At 35.4% G+C, this 12,561-nt stretch overlaps 1 protein-coding gene and 1 long non-coding RNA gene across 2 annotated transcripts in view; one reads left to right on the forward strand and one right to left on the reverse strand.

Annotated features, from left to right (window-relative positions):
* Positions 1-12,561, forward strand: part of SCN9A (sodium voltage-gated channel alpha subunit 9) — a 162,086-nt gene that overhangs the window by 94,961 nt on the left and 54,564 nt on the right. Inside the window, exons 15-17 of the mRNA XM_029934449.1 lie at positions 1,052-1,225; positions 2,909-3,265; positions 7,982-8,458. Coding sequence (XP_029790309.1) covers positions 1,052-1,225; positions 2,909-3,265; positions 7,982-8,458 — 1,008 coding nt within the window. The remainder of the gene's footprint in view (positions 1-1,051; positions 1,226-2,908; positions 3,266-7,981; positions 8,459-12,561) is intronic.
* LOC115287754 overlaps positions 1-12,561 on the reverse strand; it is an 80,710-nt gene that overhangs the window by 14,554 nt on the left and 53,595 nt on the right. Inside the window, exons 2-3 of the long non-coding RNA XR_003906629.1 lie at positions 5,058-5,130; positions 3,001-3,297 (exon numbers count right to left, since the gene is read on the reverse strand). This is a non-coding gene — a long non-coding RNA (uncharacterized LOC115287754). The remainder of the gene's footprint in view (positions 1-3,000; positions 3,298-5,057; positions 5,131-12,561) is intronic.

Genomic DNA, 12,561 nt, shown 5'->3' on the forward strand with positions numbered 1-12,561 from the left:
ATGTCTTTATAAGATAATTGTACTTTTACCATGGTCCCAAATCAACTGATCTTTGAAGCCAAAGACTGTATTTGAGTCAGTCTTGTCTCCCACATACTGTATTTTTAGTTGAGATGTATATACCCCATATGCTCTCTGCGGGAGCATTCTTCTTTCCTTCTACTTCTCTTTGGAAGAAGGCCTATCTAGTTTCTAATTGTTGATTGAGGCACGGGCCATGAAAATCAGTACCTTCTTGCTGAGTTAACTGCATCACTGTGAACCCCAAAAGAATTTATGGTATTTCTTACCTATTGCCACTACACAAGCATTTAAGTGTGGGGTGCTCCCTGATTGTCTTCTTGATGCTGCATTATTTTTAAATTGACTCAGCACTTATATAGATTTCACCATTTCCCTTTGAGCCTTCTTTGGCCAGCTTCTTTGAGTCCAATCAAACCTGAATGATTCATAAACAGGTCCTTCACTATTGTCTTTTTAAGTTAGTCCTTTGATACCAGTGTCATGAATTAATAATGTTTTGTGATGCACTTTTGTGTCAAAGCTTTGAAAGTCTTACTTTAGCTCCCACTGTGTCAATTAAATACTTTTCCCTTGCCTACTAATAAATCTTTAAAGAGTGAGTCAATATGTTTTCTATTACTCTCAGAGTAGTCAGACCAGACAGAAAGGCTGACTTAAGATTTTAGTGTCAGTCTGTATTTCCTTTTCATTTTCTTCCAGAGTATGACCCATATAATTTTTTTTTCAAAAAGTCCCTGTGTTGATTTTCATGATTTTATTTACCTGGAATTTTAATATGCTTCTCTAACATGTTGTCTAAAGATGATGGGATGGACAGGAAAGGTAGAGCTTTTTGACCTTGTAATGCTTCCATTGGAGCTATAGGAATAATGTTATCAGATTTATGGGATTAAATGAGATAACATACATTTGTAAAGTATCTGGCACATTATCTGAAGTACCATGATGCTAAACAAATAGTCATAATCATCATTACTTTGATTCTATACTTCTTCTAATATAAAAAATCATTGTATTTCTCATTTAGGTCTTCACTGGGATCTTTGCAGCTGAAATGGTTTTAAAACTTATTGCCATGGATCCATATGAGTATTTCCAAGTAGGATGGAATATATTTGACAGCCTTATTGTGACTTTAAGTTTGGTAGAGCTTTTCCTAGCAGATGTGGAAGGACTGTCAGTTCTGCGATCCTTCAGACTGGTAAATGCCGACCAACCATCCTATTGTATTCCGTATATAAAGGGGGCTTCTCAGGCTTTCCATTGCTATTTAAATCTTTTAGAGGTTTAAATCAAAAGACAAGATTAAGTTTTGGTGTCTAGTGTAATCAAGTTCATTCTGTAGCAAAAGCTCTTAAAGAGCTCAAAATCACATGAATATTTTAATCTTAGCATCTTGAGGACAGAATCATGATTTAAATTAATTTTAGAATCTTGAAGACATATTCAGTTATATACTAGTATAATAGACCTGGGTAAATAAAATACTTCTTTACTAGTAAGGTGGTCATTAATTTCACAGTAAGAAGCTTATGGTTTACAGAGTTTCAGCCCTTATAATTTTCATTACTTTGTGAGTTTGATAACTAAAGATCAAATTTTTGTCCCTAAAATTATTGTTTTATGTTACCAAAAATATAAAAAATGTAAATACTTTTTAAAGTATTTTTCTCTAACATGTTGGGCTTTTTATTAAGTTTTTTAAAATTCTCGGGGCGCTGGGTGGCTCAGTTAAGCTTCCAACTTCAGCTCAGGTCATGATTTCATAGTTTGTAAGTTCGAGCTCCATGCTGACAGCTCAGAGCCTGGAGCCTGCTTCAGAGTCTGTGTCTCCCTCTCTCTCTTGCTTCTCCCTTGCTCATGCTCTCTCTCTCTTTCTCTCAAAAATTGGATAAACATTTAAAAAATTAAAATTCTAGTTAGTTAACATATAGAGTAATATTTCAGAAATAGAATTTAGTGATTCATCACTAACATATAACAACAAGCACCCTCCTTAACACCTATCACCCATTTAGCCCATCCCTCCACCCACCTCCCTTCCACCAACCCACTGTTTGTTCTCTGTCATTCAAAGTCTCTTATGGTTTGCTTAACTCTTTGTTTTCTCCCTTCCCCTATATTCATCTGTTTTGTTTCTTAAATTCAAAATATGAGTGAAATCGTATGGTATTTGTCTTTCTCTGGCTGACTTATTTCACTTAGCAAAATATTCTCTAGCTCCTTCCATGTCATTGCAAATGGCACAATTTCCTTCTTTTTGATGGCTGAGTAATATTCCATTGTAAATATATACATATACCACATCTTCTTCATCCACTCATCAGTTGATGAACATGTTGGCTCTTTCCACAATTTAGCTATTGTTGATAATGCTGCTATATGTTGGAATGCATGTGCCCCTTTGAATCAGTATTTTTGTATCCTTTGGGTAAATATCTAGTAGTGCAATTGCCAAGTTGTAGGGTAGTTTTATTTTTAACTTTTTGAGGAACCTCCGTAAAAACATGTTGGACTTTATCCCTATGGTGGTGTGAAAAAGTATATAAAAGTATCAGACCATTTTCAAATTAAAATTTTTTTAATTATCTAAAATTAGAATTAAGGATAAATCATCAGTTCTAAAGGGAATAATACTGAAATCATTATAAAAGGATTTTATAGCAGTCCTAAACTTCCTTTAAAATATGTGTGGTAATTATATTGTGGCAAGCATAACAAAATAACAATCATATTGAAAAGAGCTGAAAGTAAATAGAAATAATCAAGCTTAGCTAGGTAATGATGACAATGTTTTAGAATTTAAAATTTGGAACAAAACTCAAGATTGGAAACATTGTAAAATTTCATAATAATTAACATTAAGCTTTGTGTTTACTTTTAGCTTCGAGTGTTTAAACTGGCAAAATCTTGGCCAACACTGAATATGCTGATAAAGATCATTGGCAACTCAGTGGGGGCTCTGGGTAACCTCACCTTGGTCTTGGCCATCATCGTCTTCATTTTTGCTGTGGTCGGCATGCAGCTCTTCGGTAAAAGCTACAAAGAATGTGTCTGCAAGATCAATGAAGACTGTACACTCCCACGCTGGCACATGAATGACTTCTTCCACTCCTTCCTGATTGTGTTCCGCGTGCTGTGTGGAGAGTGGATAGAAACCATGTGGGACTGTATGGAGGTCGCTGGTCAAGCCATGTGCCTTATTGTTTACATGATGGTCATGGTCATTGGAAACCTAGTGGTACGTAGTCACATGCTCACACCTTGAAAATTCTGCATAGAAAATTATATGATGACAATCATTTATTTTATAATTACAGGATTGATGACACATAAAACTTAATTGCAATAGAATTTTGATCATTTTAATACTAGAAAAACAAGATAAAATGAAAATTGCCTCAACTTTCTGACAGATATTCCCATGTTTATATTTTTTACAATGTTTATTTTGTTTCCTACTTTATTCTTTCATATTGATAGTGATGCCATATGAATTAAATCTGTAGTTTTTGTGTCTCTTAAAAGTCCATTGAAATATCAAGTCATACTAGTAAATAGGATATGATTAAATTAACAGTAATAAAGATGAAGCTGTAATGGAACAAGGCAATTGAAAGGACTGGTCCCATTGCATTATGGTCAGATATAATAAGACCAGCAACTATAGCAAAGATCAGGAAACTATGGCTCATGGGTCAAATCCAGCATACTACCTGTTTTTGTATGGCCTTGCAAGCTTGGAATGTTGGTTTTTTTTCCCCACATTTTTTCAATATTTAAAAACTGAAAGGAAGATTAATATTTCATGGCACATAGAAATTATATGAAATTTAATTTTCAGGCTCTGTAAGCAAACTTTCATTACATCACTGACATGCTTATTCATTTACATATTGTCTCTGTCTGTTTTAGTCTGCAGTGACAGTGTTGAATAGTTGTCATAGAGATTCTGTGTCCTACAAAGGCCACAATATTTTTTTATCTGGCTCTTTATGGAAGAAATTTGCCTGCCTGCCACTGCTCTATAGTATCTCTTTAACAATTGATATTCTTTGTCTCCTTAGTGTTTTCTTGACTTGTACTCTTTCTCTGTTTCTTCCTTTTTTACCTACTTATTGGCAAAAACTTCCAAGCTTACAAACAGGAAAAAATGGGATAAGATGCTCATCCATGACTCACTGACTTCCATTTTCTTTTTTTAATTTTTTTTTATTGCTTTTTATTTTTATTTTTGAGAGACAGAGAGAGACAGCTGGAGCAGGGGAGGGTCAGAGAGAGCGGGAGACACAGAATCCGAAACAGGCTCCAGGCTCTGAGCTAGCTGTCAGCACAGAGCCCGACGCGGGACTCGAACCCACGAACCGTGAGATCTGACCTGAGGCGAAGCCGGATGCTTAACCGACTGAGCCACCCAGACGCCCCTGACTTCCATTTTCAAAGCCGCCATGTTGACTTGGTTTAGTCAGCCAGCTTGGCATCACGCTCCTCATTAGGTATCCCAAACGGTGGGTAGGATAACAACTCTATGGTTAGTACTTTCACTTCCCACTGGCTTCAAATAAGTTACTAAACTTTTTTTGTCCTTGAAGCCCCAAATCAAAGTAGTTCAGAGCCTAAGACAGAAACCTACATTCATCAAATCACACCCTAAATGGTTTTGTTTTGTGCCGTCAAATGGCTAGACATGTACACAGTAAATTATGCAATACAAATCTAGAGCTGCACAAAATATGGACTCCATAAGTTTGAATTCTTTAATTATTAATCATCCTCCAGCTGTAGTAATAAATTTCCTACTTTTTTGTAGGCTTATAATTCCCAATATGAATTAAAATACATATTCTCTCTCTGGTTCTTCTTCTGAATTTAAAATTTGTATTAATAAGCTCCTATAATGTGATTTGTTTGTATACTTCTTATAATATGTTGACATAAAAATATTGAAATGTAGCTCTTTATATGATACAGGATGTCAAAACCTACCTCACCAAAGCCACTGATCACAACTGATTTAAATATTTAGTACTCACTCAGGCATCTATGAAGTAAGAGGGGTTCCTTGGGCTCTCTCAATTCATTCATTCAATATTTTTAGTACTTTCTCTGTGAAAGGAAATGTAGTTGAGTATTGCAGGATGATTAAAAATAAATACCTATGAGTTAGTCCCTGTCTTTAAGACGCTTGCATTCTATGGACATAGAAAAGTGGTACACAAAATCATCAGATAAGGAAGAGGGGGTAAATGCTAGCAGTGAGGCAAAAATGAAACACTCCTGGCACTTGGAAGAAAAGGAGAGAAGTTCTAAGTAGTGACTCAAAGAAGAATTTTGAAATGGGTCTTTGAATAATACATAATATAATATTTAAGCATGAACATGCATGAACAAGGTGTGAGTGCAATGGTTCACTTTGAAAATAGATTAAAATAGATGAGTATCTTGGTGAATGGTTAATCCATATAGAACTGGTAAGGACTGACTCATGTTGATAATTTATTCATTATTTACTAGTAATAATGAAAGATAAGAGAAGTGTAGTTCACAAAATAGATAACCAACTCTTGGTTAAGGAATTACCATTGATATACAATTAGAATCTAAAAAGAAAGACACAAAAAATTATATTTCTGATATAGCCCTCTGCATATTAGTGTTATATGCTAAACAGATCTCTTGCAATTTTTTCTCACTTATGCCTTAGGTCGTTTTACTACCAATATATTAAAATTGTTAAAAACCATAAGTTTTAGAAGATAGTTTAAAAAAGTAGATTTTAGTAGTTTCAAGTGTATATCAGGAAACGGACAAAGAACATTAATCAGAATGACATTGAATCAAATATACATTTTATTAATATTTCTTTCTCTGCTTAATATGATAGAGCATATATAATATAAAATGAACTTCATTTTTATTTGTGATATCCAGTAGATTTTAACAAAATAGTGGAGTATTGTTATGATTTTTGGTAGGATAAAAATTATTGTTATTATCCTTAATGAAGATGCGATGGAACAGGAGCATACTGAAATACGTGGAATTTTATAAAAACCAAACTCATAAAAACAGAGACTAGAATGATAGTTACCAGAAGCCAGGGGTTGGGGGACATGGGAAATGGTGACCAAGGTTCAAAGTTCTAGCTATAAAATAAATTAATTCTAGTGATCTAATTTACATCATGGTAATTATAGTTAATAATACCCTATCACATACTTGAAAGTTGCTGGGAAAACAGATCTTAAATGTTCCTACAACACACACAAAAAAGATGATTATTTGACATGATGGAGGTATTCCTTAGACTATGCTGGTAATCATTTTGCAATATATAAGTATATTGAATCAACACATTATACACTTTAATACAATTTTATATATCAATTACATCTCAATAACTGTGGAAAAATATACAGCTAATTAGAAATTTGAAAGGAAGGAAGAGGAAGTCTGTTAACACTTGTATTGATTAAGGAGGCTGAAGTCATAGAATGAACCCTTGGCTTCTCATCAACATTCCTGTTAAAATATATACACACACAAACATGTATCTAATAATGAAATATATTTTCTCATTCTCAATAAAGACCAAAATGAAAGTAAACTACTTAAGAATTCCTTAGTGATTCATCACAACTGTTTTCTGTGATTTTCTTTTGTTGCTCCTTCTGACTCTTTTTTTTTAATGTTTTTATTTATATTTGATACAGAGAGAGACGGAGCATGAGAGGGGGAGGGGCAGAGAGAGAAGGAGACACAGAACCAGAAGCAGGCTCCAGGCTCTGAGCTAGCTGTCAGCACAGAGCCTGACGTGGGGCTCGAACCCATGAACGTGAGATCTGACCTGAGCCGAAGTCGGAGGCTTAACCGACTGAGCCTCCCAGGCGCCCCACAGACTCTTTTCTTAAATCAAACATATTAACATAGACATTTTTAACCTGTACTCTTCTACTTACCTCTGAAAAACTGTTTTAGCCAGGACCATGTTCGGGTGTGAGTCCCTTCTCCTCAGTTTGGCCTAATTTTGATTATTTAGTGAGGTCGATGTTTTTGTCCATGGAGACACTTATGTGAAAGGGTATTTCAGTTACCGTATTGTTTCCTATATAAAACAACACTTAAATATAATGTCAATACTTTAAACCCTCTATGAGAATTCTTTTTCTTTTTTTATTTTTACAATGTTGAGTTCACCTGAACCTTACCTTTAGGAGGAAAAACAGAAATGGTTTTGCACACAAACAGGATTTAGCCTCAAGGCTAGGAGTTGTCCTGACCTCTTTTATTATCTCTTCCAGGCCTAAATGATTGGCACAGAGGCACTCAATCATAATGCCATTACCTCATTTGAATTGGGTTCAGTAGGCAGGTCCTTTTCTATGCTTTAAAAGCCTCATTAAGTTGCAAGCTGGCACAATTCTTGGACAGAATATTTTATTACAGGAGGCTTGCAGGGCTTCTGTGTTCCCTTTGTTGCAACAAACTGACATTTCACTTCTGGGAAAAGTGAACACGGTGTTGGCCTAGGTTACTTCAGCACAATAAACACTAATCACAATTTTCTTGTTCTAGTTTTTTCTCACAGGTAATAAATATTAATTATAGGTAAACGTTAGGAAGGCTTTTTAGGCCCATAAAAGGGAATTTGGCCAAGGGACTCCTGCTGCAGAAATGAACATAAGAATGACATAATGATACTGGGGAGGAACGTTCTCTTTGCTCCTCTGGCTAAGTCCCTTGTGGGTGTGGCTGACCTTTGCTTCCCAGCGTTCACAGGAGCGAGGATCCAGAGAGGCTGACAGGAGTCCCGCCTGACCTCTACCCCAGCACCTGTCCTTTCCTATGTGTGGAGAAGTGCAGGGATCTTTCTTGCTGCTTTGGATTTTGGCCTGTATTTCAGAAAAGTGTGCGTATTTTCTTTTTTATTTCCTGTCTTCTATTTCTCTTGATATAGGTCCTCAACCTCTTTCTGGCTTTATTATTGAGCTCATTTAGCTCAGATAATCTTACAGCAATTGAAGAAGACACCGACGCAAATAACCTCCAGATTGCAGTCGCCAGAATTAAGAAGGGAGTAAATTATGTGAAACAAACCTTACATGAATTTATTCTAAAAGCATTTTCCAAAAAACCGAAGATTCCCAAAGACACAAGAAGAGCAGAAGATCTGAACAGTAAGAAGGAAAACTATATCTCTAACCGCACGCTTGCCGAAATAAGCAAAGATCACAATTTCCACAAAGAAAAAGATAAAATCAGTGGTTTAGGAAGCAGCGTGGACAAATACTTAATGGAAGAAAGTGATTGTCAATCATTTATTCATAACCCCAGCCTCACAGTGACAGTGCCGATTGCACCTGGGGAATCTGATTTGGAAAATATGAATACTGAGGAACTCAGCAGTGATTCAGATAGTGAATACAACAAAGAGGTAAGATTGTTTTATGCACATTGTTTCATGTTATTAAGTGGTGTGAAATGAATTGAAATTTCAGATTTTTGCAGTGATAAGTTCTTTCTAATATTGCAAACTGATGGGTAGTTTCTGTTCTTTGTGAGTTCACAAAATGGGTTCCTAAAGGTTCTTTTGGTATTGTTGTACCTAATGGTTCTTAATAAGTGATTCAATCCTACAGAGCTAGATTTGAAAGCACCCTGTACCTTTCAGTCTTCCCTTCTTTCATCCCCTTTTGTTACCAGTTGTAAAGTCATATACAGTCTCCTTCTACTGTGTCTTGAATCCACCACTTCTCTTCATCACCTTCCCACTCCTATACTTCCTGCCTAAACCATACCAAACAGTCTCAGAGCCTCTGCCTCCATTTTCCATCTACTGAAGTTCACTTGTTTGATTCATTTTATTCAGGTTCAATCCCAATCATGTCTCTCCTTTGAAGCCTTGGTCTTCCAAGTCTCTTGAATTATAGACAGTAGATAAAATCTTCATATCATTGCCCCAACCAGCTGACCAGCTGGGTCACCTACTGCTTCCTTGGTCTCCTGGACCACAAACACTAGGCATCATGCATGACTTTGCCTGGGATTTCCTTCCTTGGTCAAAATCCTGTACACATTCTTCAAAACATCCCACATGGGTAAAATTATGAGTCCTTACATGACAAGACTGGGTGAGAGTTACAAGAATTAACACAGGTAAAATGCTTCAAACAGTACTCAGTGCTCAAAAGTGGTACCTATTGCGTCTTTCCTAATTTCTCTCCAGAGATATAAGAGCTATACGTATTTTAACCCTGAACAATTTTATGATGTTTCCTGGATTTATTTAGCCTTATATTTTAATTTTTGGATAAATTATTGTATGCATTAAATGGTGCTATAAACTCATTGAGAACAGGAATCTTTTAGCAAAACCTTTTTATATCCTCCTCCAAACCACCTGGTTACATATATTTGAAGTAAATTTTTTACTGTTTTTGTTAACTGAACTACATTTTATTATTATGATATATAATAACCAAATGTGAGTTTTATGACAAAAGATTTTTATGGCATCTCTTTAAAGTTTCAAGATACCACTTAAAAATAGTATTCCTTTCCTCAGGTCACATTTGAAAGTTATTTGACAGGCATTTATCAAATGCTTTCTATCCGCTTAACCCTATCACATGAAAGACCTGCCCTCCATGAAGTCCTAGTGGATTTTGGTATAAAGATACATACCAGTGTGTGTGTGTGTGTGTGTGTGTGTGTGTGTGTGTGTGTGCGCGTGCACACTTGTCTGTCTTTCTGTCTCCTGACCATATGACCAGTGCTTGGTGCAGGGTAAATCCTCAGTAGTAAGTGAATAGATGAGTGTATTAATTAAGAGTGTGTATTTCTAAGTAGCCAAAGAAATTCTTTCAAGTTGACAAAAGAAGGAATACAGTTTTTTTAAATTTTTTTAATCTTTATATGGAAGAAGTACTATCTCCAAAATTCAACAGTGTAGTTGTTCAACTTAAAGGTAGAAAATCAGATTCCACATACTCCTTTTCAAGAACAGTGGTCTGAGTGATTTAGTCTCTAGACTATTTGGTTACCTGAAATAGACTATTTTAACCACCCATAAAGTTACTCTGCCACTTGTCCCATAAACCCTTCCTAAAAAGTATGAAATTCAGTGCCCTTAAACTGTGTTATCTAAGGATCTTTGGTGGTAACATTCTAATATTCTTGATTGTCACTTTTGTGTTTATAGTCATAGCTACATGAGAAAAAAATGTATACTTTTTCTATTTCATATTTGTGGTGTACATGGTATAATATACAGGAGCTTGGGGATACCTCATAGTTGGATTAAAGAATATATAACTTAATTGGTTTAGGTCATTTAGCACCATATTTGAGTTGGTATGCCCTAAAACAATGTCAGCCATTATGTTTGCTGTTGAATGCATCCTCATTATTGTCATCTAAACGTACAGATTTAAAATTGTAGACTTGAAAACTTTGCCCTTTTTCATAAAGTTTCCTATGGCATATCTCACAGTGGGAGTACATTCAAACTCACTTTAATAATTAAAAAATAACAGAAGTTCAAGATCTAGAGGAAATTTGCTAGGTAACTTAGAGGTAATATTAAGGTGTCGTGAACTGGGAAACCCTGTGTCTGGAGTCTTTCTCTCCAGCTGCTTGAGATTTAAATGTTTCTCATTATGACTTGGTTTTGGTTTTGATTTTGTACTTGGACCACTGAAAAAAAAAAAGCTTATTTTCTATATTGAAAGAGAAAGACGTGCCTCTTTACTGTTCTATGCTAACCTCCCTGCTAAAATTCCCGTAATCTTCAGCTCCCACTTGAGTTCCCAAATTTTTCAACTACTTATTCCCTCCATTGTAACTTTCTAATTTTTTATGCCTAAAATATTCTTGAAATAGAGATTGCCATGTCCTTGATGAACCTTAACCCAAGGATAAATCTTGATTACCCAATAGAAAGTAATAACTTGAAAGTAATAACTACTTTGCAATATCTTTAAGAACACAACCTCTGGAGATAAACTACTTGCCTTAAATTCTAGCTGTGATATTTATTAACTCTATGCTCTGGAGCAATTTGTCAAAAAAACTAGTTTCTTTATATGAAAAAGGGAATTGTAATGAAGACTGAATGGTGTATGTAAATAATTAGATGAGTGTTAGAAAGTAAGTGCCTGATTAACAGTTATTATGGTATGGAATTGAGTAGTCATGTATACACTATAAGTAGCTATTTGCTACAGGTTCAATTCAAGAGGGGTAGCATTATGTAGATCAATGGTTCACAATTTTAGTGTGCAAAAGAGCTTGTTCCACATGCCAGTTTGGAGTCATATCCTTTGAACTCTCTCTGCCTAAGTCGGAAAGCAACCTCAGAATCCTTATCATTGGTGTCCCCAGTGGCCACTGTGATGGATTGAGTTGGCATGGGAAATGAACCTAAATTCATCCCTCACTTGTTTTGACCCAGATTTCTGAGATATCATTTTCTTTATTCAGGGTCTGGGGATATTCCTTCTTGCTTGTTGAAGAATCTGCATTTTGAACAGAGAGAAACAATATCTTTGACCTTTGACATATCTCCTTTTCTCGCCTCTCCATTAAAAGACAAAACAAAACAAACAACAAACAACAAAAAAACAAACAGAAAACTTCTTTTTTATAGCCTAGCATCCTACTTTCCCGATGTACTTGATGGAGACTTCTCCATCTTCTACTATCAGTTCTCAGATAGGCAAGTGTCCTTGTCCTGATAATACACTCCAGAATGAAGTAAAAGCATTTTATAATAAAATACCTTCCTAAAGGATGACGAAAGAGATGAGTTTAAATAAAGTGTTGAGTAAAATAACTTAAACAGTTCTGAGGAAATAATTGGCAATACAACAGTAGCATTTCTCTGAAGATAGAGTTTGCCTCAGAATTGAGAAAGACATACTGTCATCTCCTATGGACCCATGAGGATAAGATTTATCCCTGCTTCTCAGAATGCAGACACTGAACTAATGGCCCCTCTCAAAATCAGTCTCCTCCTGAGGCAACTGCAGTCCTATAAGCACACAGCAAACATTAACAACACACTGCACAGATTTTTATCATTAGCAATGAAGTGCTTCCTTATTACGAGCCTCAAACGAAGCATGAAATGCACCCAATCATTCAATAAGTATTTGTTAAGATCTACTCTGCTCCAGGCACTGTGCTAAGAGTTGCTGAGGGGGGAAACATTATTTCACGCATCCTGCAATTTAATGTGATTGTCATCTAGCGTGACTAAATTCTTAAGTGTAGTTTTTTTTTTTTATTGTGCCGAGTCTCAATGTTTAAAACTCTAAAACACTAAATTAAGGTGTGTTTTTTTTAATGGAGAGCTCTTTCTTAGATGATTAGTCATTCTCTTTGTTTTCTATCACTACAGATTACTTCCTTCTCTGCTTCAAAGATGAAAAAAGAAGCAGCTTAGTTGAATTATAACATGGACTTTGGAAGTGTATGCAAATTTCAGAGGAAAATATTAAATTAATCCAAATTTATTTCTTCAAATATTAAAAAACA

Source organism: Suricata suricatta, chromosome 3, assembly GCF_006229205.1.
Source record: "Suricata suricatta isolate VVHF042 chromosome 3, meerkat_22Aug2017_6uvM2_HiC, whole genome shotgun sequence".
Taxonomy (NCBI): Eukaryota; Metazoa; Chordata; class Mammalia; order Carnivora; family Herpestidae; genus Suricata; species Suricata suricatta.